This window comes from Diabrotica undecimpunctata, chromosome 1 (genome assembly GCF_040954645.1).
Source record: "Diabrotica undecimpunctata isolate CICGRU chromosome 1, icDiaUnde3, whole genome shotgun sequence".
NCBI classification, from domain to species: Eukaryota; Metazoa; Arthropoda; class Insecta; order Coleoptera; family Chrysomelidae; genus Diabrotica; species Diabrotica undecimpunctata.
Genome location: NC_092803.1, coordinates 43,706,115 through 43,729,685, shown reverse-complemented (window position 1 = coordinate 43,729,685; position 23,571 = coordinate 43,706,115). Strand labels below are relative to the sequence as shown.

Here is a 23,571-nt window from a genome sequence, read left to right as displayed (position 1 = left end):
TAAGTAAGTGCCATACAGCTAGTCACAACATGCAAATATTCTCTAAACAACAGGATTGTTTAGTATAATATAACACGATAATAAAAATTGCAAACTTAAGCAGCATTACAAATGTTAAGCAATAAAATAATTATTAAGGACCAGATAGGAATAAAACATGGACAATCGTTTCTTGTCTAGGGACCCATCAAAACATCGGTCCGGCACGTCGCCAAAAATCTAAAAAACAGATGACACTCGCCACGAAAACGTTATTTAATTATATATAGATGTTAACAGGCAGGATGTTCTTCTTCTCCTTCTTCCTCTTTATAAGCAATCCTGCTTGTTCATTGGCGAATTAATACCTCTATGGAAGGTTGTCACTCCATCTTTTGTGCGATCGTCCGATACTTCTTCTACCGATTGGTGACTTATCTCTTGCTATTTTGACGACACAGGTCTCCTCCATTCTGCGTATGTGGTTATTTCCTGTAATTCTTCTCAGTACTCTCATCTCTGCAGTTTCCAGTAGCCTTTGCGTTGTGGCTGTGTTGGGTCTTGTTTCTAAGGCATATTAAAAAAATATTAAAATAAGCTATTAAAAAATTGTAATACGATACACTCTAACAGGACACGTGAAAGCTGACACTATCGAAGAAGAACTTAAAGTAACTAACAGAAACTAAGAAAAAAGTATTGTATACTGCGTCAAAAGTTGAACAACATTATGAGCATCCAGCTTTCTGCGTCCAAAAGTTAAACATAGGCCTGCCCTAATTCCTTAAAGTTCTGTTGGTCTTAAGCTTCTTGTAGCCAATTCCCAGCAATTCTTTTGACGTCGTCTGTCCATCGTGTAGGTAATCTACCTCTGCTTCTTCTGTCAGCTCGTGGTCTCCACAGTGTAATTTTTTGGGTCCACCGCCTCTATGACATCTGTGACGCCTGTCCTTCTTCTTATTTCTTCGTTTGTAACTCTGTCTTTGAGAGTCAGTCCAAGTAGCGAGCGTTTCATTCGTCTTTCGGGCTACTCTGAATTTGATTGCTGTAGCTGAGTTAAGGAAAGTGTTTCGGCGCCCAACTTTCGGCGTTTCATGACTGGAAGCACACATTGGTCGAACGTCTTCTTTTTCAAATAATTTGGATGTTGCTCTGAAGATTTTTAATAGAGCTCCATATGCGGAAATGCTAAAGAGATCCTTCTTTGCAGTTCAGCAGTTTTGTTGTCCCTGGCAATTTGTATTTTATTACCTAAGTATTTATATTTATGAACTAATCCTATTTCATTGCAGTCGACTTTTATATTTTCGCTTGGTACCATATTTGTCATGTATTGGCTTTTTCCAAAATTTATGTTCCAACCAACCTTATTATAGGCGGCATCTAACTCAGTAAGCATAGTTCCAATCTCTTATCTGTTATCATAACAATGTCGTTCGCAAATCGTAGGTGCGAGAGTATTTCGCCGTCGACATTGATTTCTTTGGCTTCCTACTCCAGTTTTTTGAAAGGATGTTTCAGAACGTAAAGTGTTTGGGTGATAACGTGTCTCCTTGCTTGATGGATCTTTTGATTTTTATACATTTTGTATCTTTGTGTAGTCTTACAGTGATGGTTATTTTATTGTATATATTCAACGCGATAAAAGCGAAGTTTTAAATTCCGTAAAAAGCAGGACGTTGTAATACTTGGTACACATCATGAGAGGTGAAAAATACAAACTATTAAGGAATATAATTCAGGGCAAAATCAAAGGCAGAAAAAGACTAAAAGCTCATGGTTACGCAATCTCCGTGAATGGTTTGAATGCAGTTCAATTGAACTATTCAGGCGCGTAGCCAACAAAATTATAATTGCTAGAATGATATTTCCAATCTCCGATAAGAGCGGAACTTATAGAAGAAGAAAGGTTGCTTGACTAGTCAAATAGATCAGTAACCCTTGTATTGTTCTCTATTTTTTGTTCTATTAGATTTATTGATAAATATTGTCGCGTGTTTCAAAACCTCAACCTGACAACTGTCTTTAGTCTCATTCCATACAATATATTTTTCAGTTTTTGAAAATTCTTAATAAGATATTCGAAACAATTTTTGACCCTAAAGGGGGAACTTTTTCTCAGATTTATGTTAGTTTTATCATGTAGATCGTAAAATTTGCAATTTTTAAGTAACATAATATTTCCTTGTCCAAACAACAGTTACTCCTCCTATATACATAAAAAGCCTTATATTGTCGTTTATGTACTTTCATTTCAATTAAACTACACTTTTTGTCGACCTATAGCCCGTATTTACTAAATTCACCGCATTATAGCCATGGCTGTTATTATCATTATCTTCATTATGCCTCGCGTTCCCCATATGCCCGTAAATTACATTTTTTATTCCCCGTTCGTTTCCTCCTGCGGTTTTTACTGCTTGATGTTGTTTCTCTAACTATATCAATTTCGAGGCCGGATTAATGAGGATTATTTCGATTTTTCGAGAGTTTAAATGGAATCGAATGAGAACGGGGTATTTATTTATGGAATTGTGATCTCCGTTGAGGTTATGGATAGAAAATTGGTAATACAGCTGGATTTTATGCGAGATGAAACAATTTTTGAATATTAAGTTTACGGGGATTAAAAATTCAAACAAGTGAGAGCTGTTGGAGTTTTTGAGCATATACTCGGGCCGGTTTTTGTTTTAAATGCTGATTGACGTAGATACAAAGCCGTTCGTATACAAAATCCGGTATAGGCACCTTGAATAATACCGGATGTTATCTTCTAGTGCTTGAATTGCACCATGTTAGCGTAGTGGATTATGCCACTTATCTACGTCCTTCTTTTCGCATTTTGCTCATAAAAAGGGTATAAGTAAATTATAAAAAAAATAAAAAAGTAAAAAGTAAAACCACCATGTCAAAAATAAAACATATAAATATCTTTCTAAAAATTCAGATATAAGAGAAAAATATAACGAAGTAAATAACAAATGAAATACATAAATTACTTAAGATAAATACAAAAAAGGAATTGCTAAATTAGCTCAGTCTGGTTATGCAAAAATCATCGATTTCACGGTAAAATTTTTCGCAGATATCTGAAGCTTTTAAGACATAGGTGGGGTTTACTAGATGACGAATAGATGAAAAAGTACTCGTATTTTTACCTTGCGTTTTTTTTTTTAAACAATAATTTATGGTCACAATTTGATTTTTTGTCTATAAGTTTTTTCCCTTAATGGGAATTTTACTTCTTAATGTTTATAAACAATGGAGATATGATTTTTTTAAAATAGTCCCTAACTTCATTCCTATTGGTCATAGAAAGTTTTTTTTAAATGTGAGTTTTTTTACCAGCTATCCAATGGTGGTGCATACAAGTCTGTAGCTTGAAAAATATAGAAATTATTACAATTGTTTATAAGTAAAAAACATACCACCTGTTCAAACGTTTATTTGCAATTCTCAGAAGTTCAATATGCATTTAACGTCTGAGATATTATCGTCTTAAAGAATCCTATAAAATTTGCTAAATGTGTCATCAATAATAGAGCAAGTTCAATAGTTTAAATATTTAGCCTCAGGGATAAATAAATTAAATAACTTTTAAACTATTTGACCGACCGGGGAAAATTTCGCACAAATTTAAAAGACGGTAATTCCTGTAATAGACAAAAAATCAAATTGTGGCCATAAATTATTGTTTAAAAAAATCGCAAGGTAAAAATACGAGTACTTTTTCATCTATTCGTCATCTAGTAACCCCTACCTATGTCTTAAAAGCTTCAGATATCTGGGAAAAATTTTTCAACCTTTTTTTAACCAGACTGGGCTAAATATAATTAGAAGAAGATAGACATAAAACTTTGGTTATATTATCAGGAGACCTTAATACCAACTACTGAGACTCATTATTCAGGTAGAAGCGAAGGGAAAACTTAAGTAAGTAAGATTAAGTAACATACGGCAATGCACTGGCCTTCAAGTAAATGATCCCTTTCGAGCAGCTGCTGCAAGGTTTCGTGATATTGTTGACATAACCTAACTTAGCCAACTTATGAAGACAGACCCTTTACCATGAGAAGAAGCATAAATAATATGGATATGTGGGGATTTACGCGGAACAGGCTCCTGTTTCGTCCCGTGTCCCGCACTTTTCCATCTGTCGCGTCCCGCATCGATTTTCGTTGTCCCGTCCCGTGTCCCGCTGTCCCATAAAGCTAGCTGAAATTATATTTTCTAAATAAGTAAATATATTTTTATAATAATTATATGAAGTCAAATTTAATATTTATATTTTTTCTGAGCATATTTTGTTTTTACAAATTCTCTTAATAATTAAACATCGAAATTATATTATTAGGCTCATTTAATAACTACTTCAGTTTCTACAGGTGGCATATTTTCCTGTACAATGTATTGTCTAAAAATTTTTACTTGTTTTGAGTTTTTCCTCTTTAAATTGTTTCAGACGCTATACTATAGAGGATCATTCACGCAACAATTCAATTAGAAGTTTTCAATGTTTTGTTGTCGTATACAATACTTAATTGTACATGGCCATCAACATGAGGTGTAAAATTCGGGTCTGCTACGCAGTCAACACTATTTAAATCCAGTTGATTTTCGTCCATTTTTCTTTTATCCATATTAACACAGTAATAATTTCTGCAACTAACAAGCAATATGGAGAAGAAGCTGCGTAAATACGAATAAGGAAATAAGTTTTTATTTAATTAAAAAGAATGAAATGCTGATCGAAAGTAATCATTTAATGTTAAAAAAATGTAGAAAATGTTATTTAACTGACCTTAAACCGTAAAAAATTGTCTTCGGCAGTGATTTAACAATGCTGATCTTTTAGCGATGCATAAATCACCAAATCAAGTAACAAATTACTACGGTTGGTTTTTTAACCAGGAGGAGTAATTCAAATTTGTTTCGCCGGAATGCTTGATTATAATTGGTAAAACCGCAGGCAAGTTTACTCCACTAAATTATGACATGTTCACACTAATTACATTTATGAAATTTTAAAATTCAAGATTTATATCGACGATTTTTTGTATTTTCTGCGTTATTCCTTTAATTTTTAGATTTTTTGTTTACATTTATATAAAAAATAGTTCTTTTCAGAACTATTTAGTGACGTATTAGTGTTATTAAGATATGGATTCAATGCCAAGTACTAGTGGTAATTATTCTTCTCCACCTAAAAAACGCCGAGTAGATTTGGGTCATTTATCATCAAATGAAAAACAATGCATTATAAACATGTACAAACAAATAAAAATTGATAATCCTGGAATGGAAATAACAGCCATGGTAGCAAAAATAAAACAGGTAACATGTTAGTTTTGCAGAATCTATCAAAATTTTTGATTTTTTTCTAAAATGTCATAAATAATCTCTAAAAATTCTTCAACTTCTTCATAACAATCCAACATTTTTTTATTGTAATTATAAAAACAAAAAAATATATAGTGGAAGTGAATTGGAAAAAATTATTATTCAAACATAAACAAAATTAGGTTAGAATCAACGTATGAGGTTGTCCGATACTGATTACTGGATTACCGCAAGGCCGTGATAATCAACCAAAAAAAGAAGATATACTTGGTGACTTTTCTAGTAACTTTCTTGGGTGTGAATCTGTCTTTTTAGTTTACTCCTCCTGGTTACAAAACATAGTATAGTATATTTTAATACTCACGATACCAAAATTGCAACCAAACAAATAACCTTTATACCTCAGAAACGAAATCTTATATAAATATCATTTAACTCCACCTAAGTGAATCATATAAAAGGTAGGGTAGTTATTTTTGTAAGATTACGAATAAAATAGAAATGTTTAACAAACTTACATTTTTATTTATTAAAAGAAAGCCCTTATTTCTTTTTATTTATTACGTTCACGATTAAAATCGCTGTCCCGTCCCGTCCCCGTCTCGCGGGACAAAGTACGGAACGGGACGTCCCACGTGCATCTCTATGGATATGGTATAACACACTCTTTGCCTATCTGTCATTAGAAATATTCTACAGATCAACTCGTTTTAGCTCTTTTCATCTCTGCCACAGGACTCTTATTCACCTTCTCTCAGCAATTTAGTTTTACTTAATCTCGTTTCGACCTTAGCCATGTTTCCGTGCCATATAAGACAACTATTTGTTGTTTTTTAGCTAATCATTCGTCTTTGGTGCGTCCTGTATGATTGTAATTTAAATTAGTTATTCTTGACCCCAAACATTTGAAATTTTTTAACTGTTTCACGTTTGCACTGGATAACGAATAATGCTTCTGTGTTAAGCTATTAATTTTTGTCATAGAAAAGAAACGTGAACTTAGTTTATATCTTCGTGAGACAGGATAGTTTTACCCTACTGATAATTCGTCGTTGCGATAGTAATCCTGCTCAGTACGAGAGGAACCGCAGGTTCGAACATTTGGTTAACGCGCTTACTCGAGCGGGTAATGGTGCGAAGCTACCATCCGTGGGATTATGCCTGAACGCCTTTAACACGTTGCATGCTAATCACGCCTATGAGCGTTAATATATAGCTTTAGTCATATGCTGACGACGCACATGTGAGTTTTTAAGATACCTATGTTTTGTATTGTCTAGCATAAATACCGTTGCGTATAAAAGTTTACTTTGTGGAAGAGTTTTTAGAGGAAACTATCTGTTAACCTATTTATCAAGCGGTTCTCAAAAACATTTTTTACCTTTCCTTCTACTACCATAGTTCCATAGTTTCCGTTTTTATAGCTAAAGTAATTTAGGTATTCTCGGTTAACTTTTTTTATTAGCCCGTTGTTTATATGAAACTGTTCCAGAAGTGACAGGTTGGTCCTGACAGACCGGCCACGACATTTTTATATACATAATGAGAAATACTCTGTCTATGTCCTTATTATTTCTTTTTCTTCTTTTAGAATATTACCATTACCTTCTTCAATTTCACTTGAGTTTCGGTAATTTATTCTCAGATGCTGTATTAAATCAAATTATTTTTAATTTGCTTCGTAAATTGGGGTTAAAAAATACATAATATTGTATAACTAAGTATTGATATGAAGGCTTCTAGTTCTTCTAGGCTTGAGAAATTTTGAAAGCGACAAAATGCTTTAAATTTATATATGACGAAACAGATACGGAAAATTACTTAGTGGTTTCTGATGAAAAGGAAAAGCTGCTCAATTTATTGAAGCGATACTCACCGCTAGATATTTTAACACAAATGAGTCTGGATTATTTTTATTTCGACGAAAGCATTATCGAACATACCTTATACTCTAAGAGAAGAAATGATCACTGACGGTAAGGCTTCCAAAGATGGAATCACAATAATTCTGTTTTGCAGCAACACTCTAAAAATAAGAAACAAAGTAAAGCCACCGGTAATCAAAAAAGAAAATCTTTTCTCCAAGTACAAAAACTAATTCATAAAATTATTTAAATTTAGATTCTGTATTATCTTTATTTTGCCATATTAAATTTATTAAATTAATTGAATTCCAATACGAGATTTGAGAAATGAATTCAAAATTATATCATAACTTCATTAGTATACATGTTTTGAAATGTTTAGTTCTAATATCAACCTTTTAGAATATTATCAACAGAATTATTTTGCAGCATTAGATTTTCTTGTAGAATTGCTTTATTTTTTTTTATATATATTTAAGAAGAAAATGAATATTCTGGATTGATGGAAGCGTTACATTGAAATACAGGTAGGAATAAAAATACACAGGAGGAGCCAAATTTAAGTAAGGATTTGTGGAAAGACGATCCTATTGGAATGGAAAATTTTAATTTTACCAAATCTTCTGGGTTATTAGTAGATGTTCCAGGGACTGGTCTTCCATATGATTTTTTTTGGCTTCTTGTAGAAGATATATTTTTTAAGATGATAGTGCAGGAAGCAAATGTTTATGCCGAATCGTTATTTTTATTCGGTGTTGCAGAACATTCACGTATAAATCAATGGAAGCCTGTGTGTTAATGAACTTAAAACATTTTTTAAACTTTCATTGCATATGGGAACATGGAAAATCAATAGAATCCAGGACTACTGGAATACCGATCCTCTTTTTTAATTGAAATGTTTCCATAATAATATGAGCCGAGATCGTTACTTTCTTATTTTGAGATGTCTACATTTTTCCAGAAATCCAGAAGAGGGTATAATAGAAGATAAACTCTATAACATTAAACCACTTTTAAATTACTTCAATAATATAATGGCTGAAATATATCAACCAGGAAAAATCTATCCTTTGATGAAAGTATGGTATTGTGGCGTGGTAGATTATCTTTTCGAATATATATATATATATATATATATATATATATATATATATATATATATATATATATATATATATATAAAGCAAACGTCACAAATGCGGACTTAAATTGTATGTGTTGGCAGAACCCAACGACTTAGCGCTTTGTACGAAATTATATTCAGGACGTTATGACCATGCAGATGGAAAAGGCCACTCTGAAAAATAATTTTAGAACTAATGCTAGATAAACTACAAATGATCTTATCGAAACTGAAAACAAAAGAAACCAAATAAAAATAAAACCCCTATCTATATCCAAATACATATAATGAGTTTATGAGTGATGTTGATCGCAAAGATCAAATGCTCGCTTACTATCCATGTGAGTGAAAGACGTTCATATGGTATAAAAAATAGGTATTCACATATTTCAACTTTTGTTATTAAATTCCTATTACTTGTGCAAAAGTTATACTCCATACACTGATTGAAAAATGAAGTTACATGAATATCGTTTAGAAATTATCAGACATCTTTTAAAAAAAATCTGAAATAGTATTGGTTACTTCAGCATATAAACAACGACAAACAAAGACAAAAATCAAAGACGCACATGTAAGTCTCTTAGCATATGGATGAAACATTAATGATCTAGTGCTGACGACGCATATGAGCGTCAAGCATTAAAAAAGACAAAATTTAGCAAAAACTTTATAAATGTATCCTGCCTATCAGAAACCAATCACAGTTATACCGATTTACAAAAAAAATACTCTCAGCACCTATCAATAGCATATCGTTATGCTTTAAACATGCGACGTGTTAAGGCCGTATCCTTTCTAGGTAAAGGTGGTAACGATATCTCTTGGAGTTCCGAGAGTCGAAAGGCTCAAAACAATGTGACTTTTCTAGGCAATCGTAGTTCGCTACGATTGTGGAACAAGCCCTTATTTCCGTTGAGATTATCGGTTTACGGTGGAATCGATCGATACTTGCCAGTAGACCAGATCTTTAGACGGACGAACATGTTTATTATAATCTTTTCGATGTTGGAACTCGGAATTCGACTTACGTACCTAGCAGGGTGTTGTACCTGGTAGAGCAGTTTCCAGGCTGCGATCTATTGAGACTCAGCCCTCAGCTTGGGGATTCGTCTTATCGGTTAGTCGAGACCCCTGATATTAAAAAATAAAAATTCCACACCATGAAGCATATAGATGTCGTAAGCATAGAGAGGCGTAGATATATTCAATGATAATTTTCATCAATTTGAATAACAAAATAATGACGAAAGCCTAATGATAAAACAAAAATTAAAATTCAGATTAAATATTTTAAAGATATGTGTTTCTGCTTAACTTTATCGAGAATTTATCCGTGTTAATGAAATGATTTTCAAGTCTTACCATCAATAATTTATATTAATATCCAGTGTCTTTGTTACAGATACTGATCAGCGACAACGGTACTCCACCGCTTACTTCTACCACCAGAGTTGTAGTAGGAGTAGAAGATATCAATGACAATGTTCCCGAATTCGAGCAAATCTCGTATGAAATCCAAATCCCGGCGGTTAAAAGCGAGACAGATCAACCACTTTTCCAGGTAAGTCAACTTTATATAACCCATATAAAATAATATACATATTTTATTTTAGTAAAATTTTAATCTACATAATAAATTTCCATAAGAATTATATTAAATGCAGTATTTTTATGTACAAAAATATTAACAAAAAGCGTATATGACAAAAAGACCTAATAATGATAAATTTACAAATGTAATTAATCTATTATACAATAGGTACTGGTTTTATATTTTATGGCCAAATCAGTTAAATGCAAATTATTTAAATAGTGTGTGTGTATGTAAATTATGTGTTATGCTAGTTCTATGTCCAGGCTGCTTCTTTCCTCTCTCCAGTGCGCTGGGCTGTGGAATCTCGTGGTTTTTCTTCTTACACTCGAATTACGGGTTATATAAAAAACTGAAGTGTTACTGTCGCGTTGATTATAGGAATACTGCCTGTCTAAATGCAGGTCCGAATAGATTTCTTGAGTATCTCAAGTATATTAGGGCGGCGTCTACATGACATACTATTAGGTTACATACGTAAATATATATACACACACGTTAATTAAAACTAAATATAAAAAGAAAATAATAGTAAAAAATGCTTAAAGAAAAAATATGTGTGGAGAGACGAAACAATGAGATAGAACAGGAAGACGGTATTAGATTTAATTTCGATGCGATTAGATTAGTTTCGCCAAGTAGGAAATCTTAGGATTCCTAGTGTTGTCAATATGATATCTGTAGTTAATATTAATGATAAATTTAAAGTAATTAAAAACTAATGCAAAAAATGTTAAGTTTCCGTGGTAGAAAAAGTGTTACGTCTGGCAGTGGGCTCATACCATGCTAAGGATATAATCCCTCAGTTCGCACGCTATTTGTTCATCTATCATTTAGGTAAGGTAATCACGGTCAGCTAATTTAGGTCAGCTATCAATTATTTAGGTAACAGTTTCCCACTGCACTCTGCATTCGCTGGAATGATTGTGCGACACCTATGGATTGGGAGCCCAGTAGTCTCAGTAGAAATCTGACGGTATGAAATCTGATGTTTGTCAGTTGGGGGTGGCTGTGTGATGATTTTCCGATTGATTTTTCTGGTGGAGTAGTCATGATTGGGTTTTGCTGGAAAAACATGTAGGTGTTTACGAATTAAGCAAACAGTTTCTAAATTATATAAAGAGGGAAGTGTTAAAATCCCGTGGTTTTTGAAGTAGCTTCTGCAATTTGTTATTCTGCTGAGGCCAAAAGATACCGTATTGCCCTTTTTGTAATTTAAAAATAACATCAGATTGATCAGCTGTACTAGAACCTCAAAAAGAAAAAACATATCAAAGATGAGATTCGAACAAAGAAAATATGTTATTTTGGAAGATGCTAAATTGATTTCCTTCGAAACAGATCTTATTGCATAGCAGAGTGAGGCTAGTTTCTTACTTAACAAATCGATAAGGGACCATTTAAAGTTGCTGTCTATAAAACCAAGAAATTTTACGGAATCAACGATATTGATCTGGCTGTTATTAAGAAGCAAGTGTTGAAGATTTCCTTTATAGTATAATGCTACTGTCCTATCCACGTTAAAAGAGAGTAAATTAGGGTCGGACGGGGACTTTATTTTAAGTAGATCAGAAGTTACAGTTGCATGAAGAGTTGCAATATTAGACTTCCTCCAGATTTTTAGAGTTTTAAATTGGTGATGTCATTTATAAAGATAGGAAAAAGTAGAGGACCCAATACTGAACCTTGTGGTACTCCACATAAAATGCTTTTGTGACTAGAGTTATCATTTGCTCTAACTAGTTTTTTCCTATTTTCCAAATAAGATTGAAACCAATTCAAAAAAATACCTCGAATTCCGTATAAATTTAGTTTCTTTATCAAAATGTCGTGATATACACAATCAAAAGGTTTGGAATAGTTACAAAAAATAGTGGCAGTGTAAATATTATTGTGTAGTGCTTGGTAAACCTCATGTAGTACAGAAAACATAGCATCATTGGTACATTTGTTAGATAAAAAGCTTAACTGATTTTGTGATCAAATGTTATTTTCAACGAGAAATACCATAAGTCGTGCTTTTATAAGTCTCCCAATACTTTTGGATACTGCCGGTAGTAAGGAAATATGTCTATAATTGCAGACATTCGATTTTTCTCCACCCCTATGAAAAGGAATGATAATGGTTGTCTTTAGGCACTCTGTAAATATACCTTTTTCAAAGGAATCATTAATTAGTGCGACCAGGATTTCCAACCCATTTTGATGGGAGATTTGAAAAAATTTTTATGGATAGTCCATCAGTACTACAGAAATATTTGCTTTTGATACTATTGATTGTTTGGATCAGTTCAGATTTATCAACTGGTCTTATAAAGAATGAATTCGAGACCTTTTTTCAATTGGAAAGATAGACAATGGAATCTTGTTCCGATGAGTGCAGACTCGGCAATAGATCTGCTTTCTTGTTCATGTTTGCCGAGAAATACATATGTATCACCAAGATTAATTTTACTGGCACATAGTAATTTTTTCGTGTGTTTTTACATGTAAGTTTTTCTTTTAGCTGTATATCTATGTTGCCTTCGTTTTCGCCAGTACTTTTTGATTGCAGTACTATGAAGTACTTGAAGGTATCCCCGTCTTATTGCTGCCTTTATAGAAAAAGGGTTAACTTTTGGTATGTTTTATTTTGTTTGTAGACATGAGCTGTTTAGATGATTATTAAAAATACTGTACAAGCTTGCACTACATACTGTTCCATCAATAATATTAACTTTTTTTAGAAAATTGCCTTGATTTCTGCTTCTTGAGACTGCCATTGCTTACTATCGGTAGATATTGGTTATTCCTATTTTTAAGGCTCTGCAACCCTTATACATAAACGAAACAATCGGTTTTATAAGAAAAACAATTCCATTTGAGTTGTAATTTGTTTTACCAACGTTGCTAATGCCAGTCGTGTATTTTTGTCGTGTAGTCGCCAGAAGCTTACTTTTATTTTTGTAAATACCAGTTCTTATTTCTTTTAACACGTACTAAAATAAGAGCCCGATATAATAACAAAGAGGAAAATACTATCTACTTTCTAGATGTATTATAATTTATAATATTTTTTATCAATGTGTTTCTAAACCCTTACTTTATTGCCGTTCTATTAAAAATATCTCCTTTTGAAAGAAACATTTATTTATCTACGAATTTAGAACGATATACAGATTCATCTCTTTTACTGCTATCAAATGGCCCATTTTTATTTTATCGCGAAAACCATATTCACGCCATTTTCGTTATCCACGTTCTGGATTCAATTTTTTCCATATATTTGTATAGCAAAGTGGAGTGTTACTCGCTTATAAAAAATGAAACCATCACCTCTCACTGCCAGGTAATTTCCTAGCAACTTTGGAAGGATATAACCCACTTATGATTCTTCGAAAACCAATATCCACTCATGATGTTTTACTGCTTTTTTAGGAACGCTGCTCACGTTCTGCGCTGATCATATTATTATTTACCGTTTAATGTGGAAATTTTTGCTATAACTTTTAATAGTAGAGAGCTTTGGGGTAAAATACTGGACAGGTACCGCTATTGTTCACTTTTAATCTGGAAAAAAGAAAATAAATACCTGGGTAATTGTTTCCTTTCGCCGCAAAATTGAAACATCTCGGAAGTTTTTAGTTTTTATTTTATGTGAGAGTCTAGTGGAAAGTTTAGTGAAGGAAAGTTAGTTTGGTGGTCATGTGTTTGGAGAGAAGTTTAACTTCATACTTAATCCATTAGTAATAATAAGGATATTATGGTAAACTACACTAGCTGATTTGATTTTCGAGTTTAATAAATTAAAAAATACTTCCATCTTGTATATTCGTGAATGCATTTTCGAAAAGATTAGAATATAAATGTATTAGTAATTTAGAAAAGCTAATTTTGTGTTAAATCTTCAATGTGAACTAACAAGACTGGTTTGTAAAATGATGCAACTAACCACATTATCAATCAATAGATATAATCAGAGTGCTTTGTAATGATACATTGCTTTCGGGATTTAGAAGCCTATGTTTGGTATTGTTTGTTTGTGACCTTTCTTTTTCAACTGTGACAGAAATTACCAAATGGTACACAACATCGACTTAGTACCTTCTTGTCACTGACTGGTAATCTTCATCGACGACGAATTGATAGCTTTTTCTGGAGGGTGTTTCTTGTCAACGATGCTTCTTTCGTGTAGATGCCTCCTTACTCATCTTCTGCCTCTTCAGCCTGTGTTTTGGTTGTCTGATGTAGTCATTTTTTTACTTTTAGGTGATTGTTTTTACCAATGATGGTTGGATGGTCTGTTGTTTTGAAAGGAGGCAGGAATAGTAAAGAAGAGAGGACGTAATGTTGCTGGAAGGGCTCTTTTCAGATTTATGAAACAAGTTAACGGCAGTTGTGGCTGTTACCTGACTATGAACAGATATAATTGTGCAACAGAACCTATAAACAACAATAACATGTAAGCTATTTAGCTAAAGACGGTAAAGAATTGAAGTTTCCTCCAGAATGTCACTGTATTCGCCGGGAGTTCGCTAGTAGCAGTGGTCAGAAATTTGATAAGTAGGTTTATCTATGGGATTCTGTTCCATGAGTTAAGATTGTTAATAATGTTAATGCCAAGATTCGACAAAAATGCAGTGTCAGCTAAAATAAAAAAGCGAGCAAATAGTAAAAAGCTGCAAATATAGTAATATAGGCAACTCACGTTTGGTGTTTATTGAATTGTAAGAAAAAAATTATAGAACTCCAAGAAGAAGTTAAGAATATAAAATGGGATATCATTGGTATTGTAGTATTTATTTAAATTTATTTAAAGTCTTCCAACGCTAACACTAAACCACGATTAATTTATGATATCTATTTATTAACCGTACAAATTTTTGTTTTAGACTGGCCGTTAAATTCTAATTTTTGTTGTATATAGTCGGCTCATTCTTCGAAACGCTTCTGGCACCTAGTGAAATTCTCTCGACAGCGGTAGATCTCGCTTGAACGCCGAAATGTTCAATGAGTGACGTTGCATGGGGTATTAGTGAGGTGAAAAGCATACATTATATATTATAAAATCGGAAAGAAATAGTCCAACACGAAAGTGTGTTAAATAAGCTGTCAGTGAGTAGCGACCATCGAGCTGTGTCAGGAAAATTAATAATACATGTCAAGAGGGAAAGAGCCAACTTGGTAACGAAGAGGAAGCTAAGAGAATGGACACCCTCAGAAAACTCTTCTGAATACATCAAATATGTGGAGAATGGACTTTCAAACCTAGAAAATACAGACAAAGAGGAAATAGATAACCAAATATTAACAGTTTTAACAGGGGTGGTAGAAAGATGTTACATGATACCCATTTCAGGATTTTAGAACCCTGTACCAGGTAATACAGGTCTAGAGGATGGGTACCATATGTTTTTGGGAGTCATTTGATAGTCTTTGAAGTATTAACCGCCTGTGGTATTAACCGCCATATGTATGCAAGATATGGTTGACTGTTTCTTGTCATTTGCTACAGAGTCGGCAGCTTAAGTCTCCATCAAACAGTCCCATTGTACGCAGGTGTCCCTTGACAGGCATATCTAGTAAGGAAGCCTGTTATGACTGGGCGATGATTCATGCTTGTTTTTCGCAGTACTTAAGCTCTATTGCACATGCCCGTCCAATTTGCATGTTGCCAAGTACTTGACTGGATAATATTACCCTAGTGGGGATATCCCACTATTTGGCTCGCGAATTGACCCGTTTGACACTCCTACAGCTGCTTTTGGACCGAAGTATTTTGTTGTTGATGCTCTTTTGGCAAGTTCATTAGCTCTTTCATTGCCGTGTATTCTTATGCTTATAGATTTTAGAATCTGCTCCAATTATGATTTTTTTTCAATGACTTAATATTTCAAATTGCTTTGTTTTATTTTTTTATTGTAGATGATTCACAGCGTCAGCACATTTATTGTTCTGCGTGTTATTCTCAAATTGTTATCTAAATATATTCAGTAGATTTTTTTAAGGCCGTTTGTTTCACTGGAGCGCTTGCAATATTGCTGACGCCAATGTCCGCTTAAAAAAACCGAAAGGCGGAAGACCCTTGCGAAATATTTAGTATAAAACTCGATTTAAAAAAATATAGGCACAAAGAAATAAAAGTCCTCAAGTTGTTCATGCTTTGTGGATTCCTTTTAAGATTAAATTCCATAAAAGTGTATTTTGAGGACATCACTTTACAGCGATTTTCTCGTTTTTAACAGTATTTAGGAACAGATTGCTTTTTCTTTATTCATAACGCGCAGTTGAATTTTTTTAGGTGATTTCAGTTTAATGAGATAATAAAGTGTGGATGTTGAAGAATTATTCGCTACATTTTCACCATAAAAACTAAAGTGGCATCTTAAACGGGAAAGCACAATAAGCTAGTTTATTTTAGTTCTACTACCGTGTGAATTTTTTAAACATTGAGCCGTAAAAAAATCATAACTGAAGTATAAAAATTTAACATTTTGGATCGGTACTTGCGCCTGCACAGAATGATATCATATTTTACATTTTCACTTTAAACAATGTGTAACATATCGAAATTATACTGCAAAAATGAAACAAAAAATAAATTTAATATTAAACTTATAATTAAAATTTACAAACAACTACACATGAATTGCAAAGTGTTATATATGTGACCTATCTGTGATTGGTGGAGAAATCATAAACACCATGAGATTTGCAGATGACACGGTAATTATGGCTGAGGATATAGAAGAACTAAAAACTTTAATAGATGCAATAAATAGTGAATGCATTCAAATGGGACTTGACATCAACACAGATAAGACCAAATTTATGATAGTATCAAGGAGTCCAATAAATAATAAACAACTAACTCTTGGTGGACAGCAAATAGAGAGAGTGACAAAATATAAATATCTGGGAGCTTACATCAACACAGAATTAGATCCAGACCAAGAGATCAGGGTACGAATAGAAATGGCAAGGGCAGCGTTCTTAAAATTCAAGCAATTGTTCTGTGACAAAAATCTGAATACTGCGCTGAGACTCCTGTTTGTTGAATGTTACGTCTGGTCGCAACTATTGTACGGGGTAGAAACATGGACATTAAAAGCGCAAATAGTTAAGAAGCTTGAAGCCTTTGAACTTTGGATATACCGGAGAATGTTGAGAATTCCATGGACTGCCAGGGTCACCAATGAGGAAGTGCTGAGAAGGATGGGTCGAGACAAAAAATTGTTGAGAACAATAAAAGTACGCAAGACTGCATACCTTGGACACATACTGAGAAATGATAAATATAGTCTTCTGCAGGTCATCATGCAGGGTAGAGTCGATGGCAAAAAGGGAATAGGTAGAAAGAGGAAGTCATGGCTGCGAAATATTCGAGACTGGACAAACATGACTGTAGACGAATTATTCTACGTTGCAAAAGACAGAGAAGCTTTTAAAAATGTGGTTGCCAACCTTCGTTAATGGGGACAGCATAAGAAGAAGAAGAATCTGTGATATATGTATGACCTATCGCAAATTAAATAGGAGGCTGCGTATTGACTAAAATATTTTTCGGAATAAACAAAACAGTAATTAAAATTGCATATTTTGTTCAAAGGAATTGTTTCTGTATACTATTGTGCCATTAAAAAATTATTGTTGGTTTCTCTAGTACAGCAATAGTCCCTGAATAATGATGGATTTCAATGTGACCACTATCTTCTTATTTTTTGTCATGTGTTTAATGGAGACACATCCAAATCACACACTTAAGTTATTCAAGATTAATTATTCACTAGATATGTCTTCTCGGTTTCTCTTTCGATGTACTTTTCCCTGTATTATCACTTTAAAGCAGATTATAACGTTCACCTCTCATAGCATATCCTAATTATTATAACTTTCTACTTTTAATGGTATTCAGCACTTCGCCCTCTTTTCCTATTTAACTCAATATTAATTTGAGTTATCTGTCTTCATTTTGTTGAATGTACGTCTTGCTTGTCCCATTCTTGACATCACTTTTTATATGAATAGATATGAGGTATGTATATTTTTGGACTTTATTTATTTGCTCACCATGTACGCTTAGATTCACCTAATCTTTCCCTTTCTGATTATCATAAATTTGGTCTTTTTTATATTAAGGTTATCTTCGCTGACTTGTACTACTCTATCGATCATTTATTTGCAGATCCTTTAGACTTTCAGATAGCTACCTTTATTTGATCCGTTCTTAATATTACCATCATCACTTTCTCCGAGATTGGACAAACATTCAGGCACATATTTTTGGAGAGATTTATTAATTGATATTGCTACTCCATTCTGGGCCATCTGGTTTTGTTAATTCCCAATATGTTGCAGTTAAGTCTCTGCATTTCTTAAACGACTTTTCCTTTTTAATATATAACGTTTCATGTTCCTACTTCTATCTGGTTATTCCTACTTCTATCTGTTATTACGTGAGATGTATTATTATTACAAGGATTCTCTGGATAACGACAAGGGACCTTGTGATATGTGCGTGATATTCCCACCCTACCGGCTCCTATTCTCGATAACCAAGATTGTAAGGTTTATTTTGTAAATCTATGATGATTTTTACTACAATCTCAAAGGGTCATTAATACAGTGGTTTCCCGTTACCTTCTGTATTCTTATGCCGTTGACCGTGTTCTTGGTCAGTAATTATACTGGCAATCATTCAGTGAATCAGCTATTGGGCCGCTATCCTCTATCCACTACCTGGGGACGCGCTCTATATGGCTACAGATTCCCCCGAGAGGTAATTCCATTACCACTACCTTAACTTGTCAATTCATATATTTAGAAACATAGAACAACCTTTCAGAAAAAAACTAGATGAATAATATTCTTGTCGTTCAGAATATTTTGAAAGACTTGACAAAATATTATTCATCTATGTTAATCCACTGGGCAAAATTTACTCAGATTGTAGCTTTATAAATATCTGATTCTGCAAATAAAAGGTGGACGTACAAATACATGGTATCTTAAGAAGGAGAATTAGCCTAAGGTCCTTTTGTAAATACCACTTGTCTTTATTCAGTGCGATTTTTTCAAAATGGTAACTACGTGTGATACGTATTTATTTGTCTCAGAAAAACAAAGCGTAGGGTTAAAATAAATGGAAAAGAAACAGATAAGTTATAAGACAGTGGGAGGGGTGCGACAAGAGCCAATATTGTTGTTCAGTATCCTTCTTGAAATTGTCTTCAAAGAAGCCGGAATTAACAGGATAGCACTTGTATATCAACGGAAATACTAATTCCTAGCATTCGCTGATCACATAATACTGATGGCCAAAATGTGGATAAAAAGGCTAAATATAGAACTAGAGAGGATGTACGGATAACCGAATATCGTCGGGAACATAAAATCACAAAGACTAAGTAGGTCGGGGCATATCCAAAAGATGCCAAACACGAGACCATCCAAAAGAATACTAACCGGAGGAAAGGGGGAAAGAAGAAGAAAGGTAGCCCGAAAATCAGCTAAAAGAAGGGGATTCAAAAAGACATAGAAGAGCTTAAAATCCCAAATTAGGTAAAGGGTAAAGCAGAAGATAGAAAAGAATGAAAAATAATAGTAAACCAAGCTATGGGCCTTATAGGCCTGGAGAGCTAATTAATATAGAGCATCTTTAACGCCAACGCATAGTTAAAGCCTGCAGCTATGCACATTGTTATACCAATGCACTACTTAATAAATAATAATAAATAATATAGTGGAAGAATAATATGTACGCATCTATTATTTTTTTCATATTTATTAAAATATATATATATATAAATATATATATGTATATATATATATATATATATATATATATATATATATACATTTTTTTTCACCTTTAAAGTAATCTTTTTCTTATGGTTATACATGAATTCGACTACATATGAACATTTAAGCTAATATTACAACTTTAATATTTTGACCACGGATACTAAGAGAATGGTGTGTTTGTTTTACACCTTAACTTTCTTCACTCACCATTCATTGAACTGATGAAGCTTGTAAATTAAATAAGCGAAACGTCTTCAAATATAGGAATGGAACTGTGATTTCCTTTTATTATTTCTCCTTTGACCGATATCCTCGTGACCAAAAGATTAATTTTTTTTAACTTACTTATTGTATATATATATATTTACCTTCAAATGAAGTTCAAACAATATCCATATTATTGTTTGAAATATTTTATTATGTATGTACTTTGTATTATTTTCTGTAAAACTAGATTTATTAATATACCTATTCAACTATAAAACTATTTCATTTAAATTTGTCATTTTATTAGTTAGGTAAAAAGGTTTTATTAATACATATTTATCCAATAGTAAAATTGTCAATTGATGCTCAAAGTAGGATGCATCAACGTAATTACAAATATATTCAAACAAATGTTTTGCATAATGTGATTTTTTTTCAATGAGCTAGCAAATCCAGTAATTATTACTATTTGTCAATAATAAACAATACTATATATATATATATATATATATATATATATATATATGGCCTAACATTTAACGTGCAACACTCATTAAACGTAAATATATTTTAATAATTTTTTAGTAATAGATGCATATTGTATCAATTAATTAAAGTTTCATAACAATTGGATTAGGTCGTAACCTCAAAATTCAGTAATGGGTTGAATCTCCCCATTCAGTCATCTATACTATGTTATAGAAGTTAACTTACGTAGAGGTACAAATTAATTGACGATACAGGTTATCTACCCAACGTTCTGCCTATCATAACCCATACATGTTTAATGGCAGAAAAAATTTATTATCTTGCTGACCATGGAAGAATTGTGGCATTAGCTTGACAAGAAATATTAAAATGACAGCTGCGTTCTAGTTCTCGCAGATAGGTTCGATGACTTTATAATTGTAACCATAGATGTTTATGGTTTTTTCCAGGAATCTCCGCGTCTCCTGCGAACCCGTGGTCGTCTATCATTGAGCCACAAACAGAATCGAGATCACTAAATACGATCTCACTCTTACCGTTCATGTCACCACTGTAGACTAGCTTTCGTTTGACTTTTGTCACCAGAGCGGCCACTCAGAGCGACGATTGTCACTCTCGCCGGCCTGATCAAGTCGGTCTACATCTTGACCCCAGACCTTTTTCTGGGTCTTTCTCTTCTTCTCTGACCAACGGGTCTATCAAGGAGCGTCTGTGATTTTATAGCTAGGTCATTTTGTTCCATCCGCATTACATGTCCTATCCACCTCAGACGTCCTATCTTAATATGTTTTACGATATCAGGTTCCTGGTATATTCCATAAAGTTCGAAGTTGTATCGTCTTCTCCACACTCCATTGTCATTCACTGTTCCATAGATTAGCCTTAGTACTTTTCTTTCGAAACATCCTAACATGATTTCATTATTTCTTGTTTTCATATACTTCGTTTTGTTGGTGTTTATTATTAAACCCATTTTTGTAGCCGATTTTTTTAATGCCTTTCTTACAGCGTTTTTCGTTCTCCCAACAATATTGATATCATCAGCATAGGCAAGGATTTGCACTGATTTATTATACATTGAACCAATGGTTGTGATTTTTGACATACGTATTACTTTTTCTAAAGCCAGATTAAACAGTATACAGGAGAGAGGGTCTCCCTGGCGCAGCCTGTTATTTGTTTTAAGAGGTTCAGACAGTTCCCCCTGAATTATTACTCTACATTCAAGTTTTTCAAGAGTTAGTTTTTTTAAATTTACCAACTGATTTGGTATTTCTAGGTCTTTCATTGCTTTGAACATTTCCATTCTATTCACAGAGTCGTAGGTTGTTTTGTAGTCTATAAATATATCTATGCCATATTCCAGTGTATTTTCTAAAATTTGTTGCAGGGTTGCAATCTGATGAATTGTTGATTTACCAGCTCTGAAACCAGCGTGGTATTTTCCTACTATCCGTTCTGCATGTGGTGCCATACGGTGACATAGTACGGTGGAAAATATTTTATATGTTGCATTTAGAATTATAAGATATCCCTTATAATATTTAATATGTTAAAAACTTTTATTTAAAAAATCCTTTACAGAAGGTGTACAAATGTAAATTACTATAGGAGTAAACACTCGTTCATAATTATTTATTTAGGTGCTGGTATTATTGTTATACGAAAATAAGTTATTTATAAAATTTATCAATTAATCAATATTGTGTGTGTATGCAATCAAAATTACGGTACCTGTTATGTTGAACTAATACTTCTGCTTCTTCCACAGTGCACTGGGGGAACTCAGGGGAGCAGAATCTTATTAAATTTGCGTAGTTAAGTTTACACAAAAAAAACTGGAGTGTTTATCGCGCTGATCTATACAAGACTGAGGTGCGTGTAGTCTTGTAGCTTCGCTTCCCTTAAGTCTCATAGGGGCGGTGCATACAGGGGCGTTTTAATTGCGTTTATAAGACATACACACACGTTAATTAAAGAATTAAATATAAAAATAAAATAATAAAAAAAATTATTAATAAAAAAAGGGAATATGTGTGGAGGGACGTAATAGAAGGTATATATATTCTAAAATTGCCCTTTCGGGTTACATCACATTATGTAATATTCAATATGTTCTTAAAGTTATTTCCATGTTTTCCAAATGTCTATTGTGTCTATTATGAGATCATATTTTTTCTTCATTCTAGTGGTCCATGGAATACAGCATTTCTTCGTGTTATTGAGCTCCTTGTAGTATTTCCGGCTTTTGTTGAATGTTGAGTCTGTTTTTATGTCTATTATTATCTTATTGTAATTTTAATGACTAAATGTTGATCGGTATTAATATTTTATAACAAACGATAAGTAAGAATTAAGAAATTTGTCGGTTTTGTTACATAATTTAACGAAATCTTAGGTAAATTCAGCTGTACAAGAATATTTACACCTTTATATATTTATTCCTCCATCCCGAAATCTCTTTCGGCTCTCTCAGAGTCATCATTAAACTCCCGATATCTTAGAACCATCTCCTGCTAACGATGCACCAGTTTTTTTTTGTAGCGATATTCAAAGCAACTGCGACACCCTTCAGAGCGTCTCCTTGAAGCGAAGGTGTCTCTCGGCATTAAGCCATTATCACTTTAATCGCCTTGGAATGGATTCCCGAATACATGAGAATATAATATAAAGGACTAACGTAATACGCAATTATCCGAAATCGAGTTACAATGATTGGTCCGTAGGGGCAGATTTAGACAGGGTGAGTCACGCTTCTTGTTGTCTACGATTGGCAAATTATATTTATCAATTACTGGCTCTTGTAATGATGTCAAGTAAATAAGCAGTTTTAGGGTGAACGAAATTGTTTCGGAACAATAGGGCGCTATGAGAATGATCAGATTTTGGGGGTGTTTTCTGTCCCTTATACTTTATATTCTGCGCTTTGCAACATTTAAGAGGAACAACCCATCCCTACACGGGTGGTTTTATTAATTATCTTAGTAAGAATACTTGTTTTGTTCATTTCGTTTATCGTTTATTTACCTCCTTGTGTATATCTCAGTGGTCACAAGATATTTGCAGTTCTTCAAATCATTATTCCCTCCAAACATTCCCTCTAGTGTATGATTTTTTAAAACTAATAAATAGAAACTACACAAGTATTTCTATTGTCTCTATTAATAAAAAAAATCTAGATAACTTCT

At 33.2% G+C, this 23,571-nt stretch overlaps 1 protein-coding gene across 1 annotated transcript in view; it reads left to right on the top strand.

Annotated features, from left to right (window-relative positions):
- LOC140442373 (fat-like cadherin-related tumor suppressor homolog) overlaps positions 1-23,571 on the top strand; it is a 965,522-nt gene that overhangs the window by 754,560 nt on the left and 187,391 nt on the right. The window contains exon 5 of the mRNA XM_072533469.1: positions 9,716-9,874. Within this exon, the coding sequence (XP_072389570.1) occupies positions 9,716-9,874 (159 nt within the window). The remainder of the gene's footprint in view (positions 1-9,715; positions 9,875-23,571) is intronic.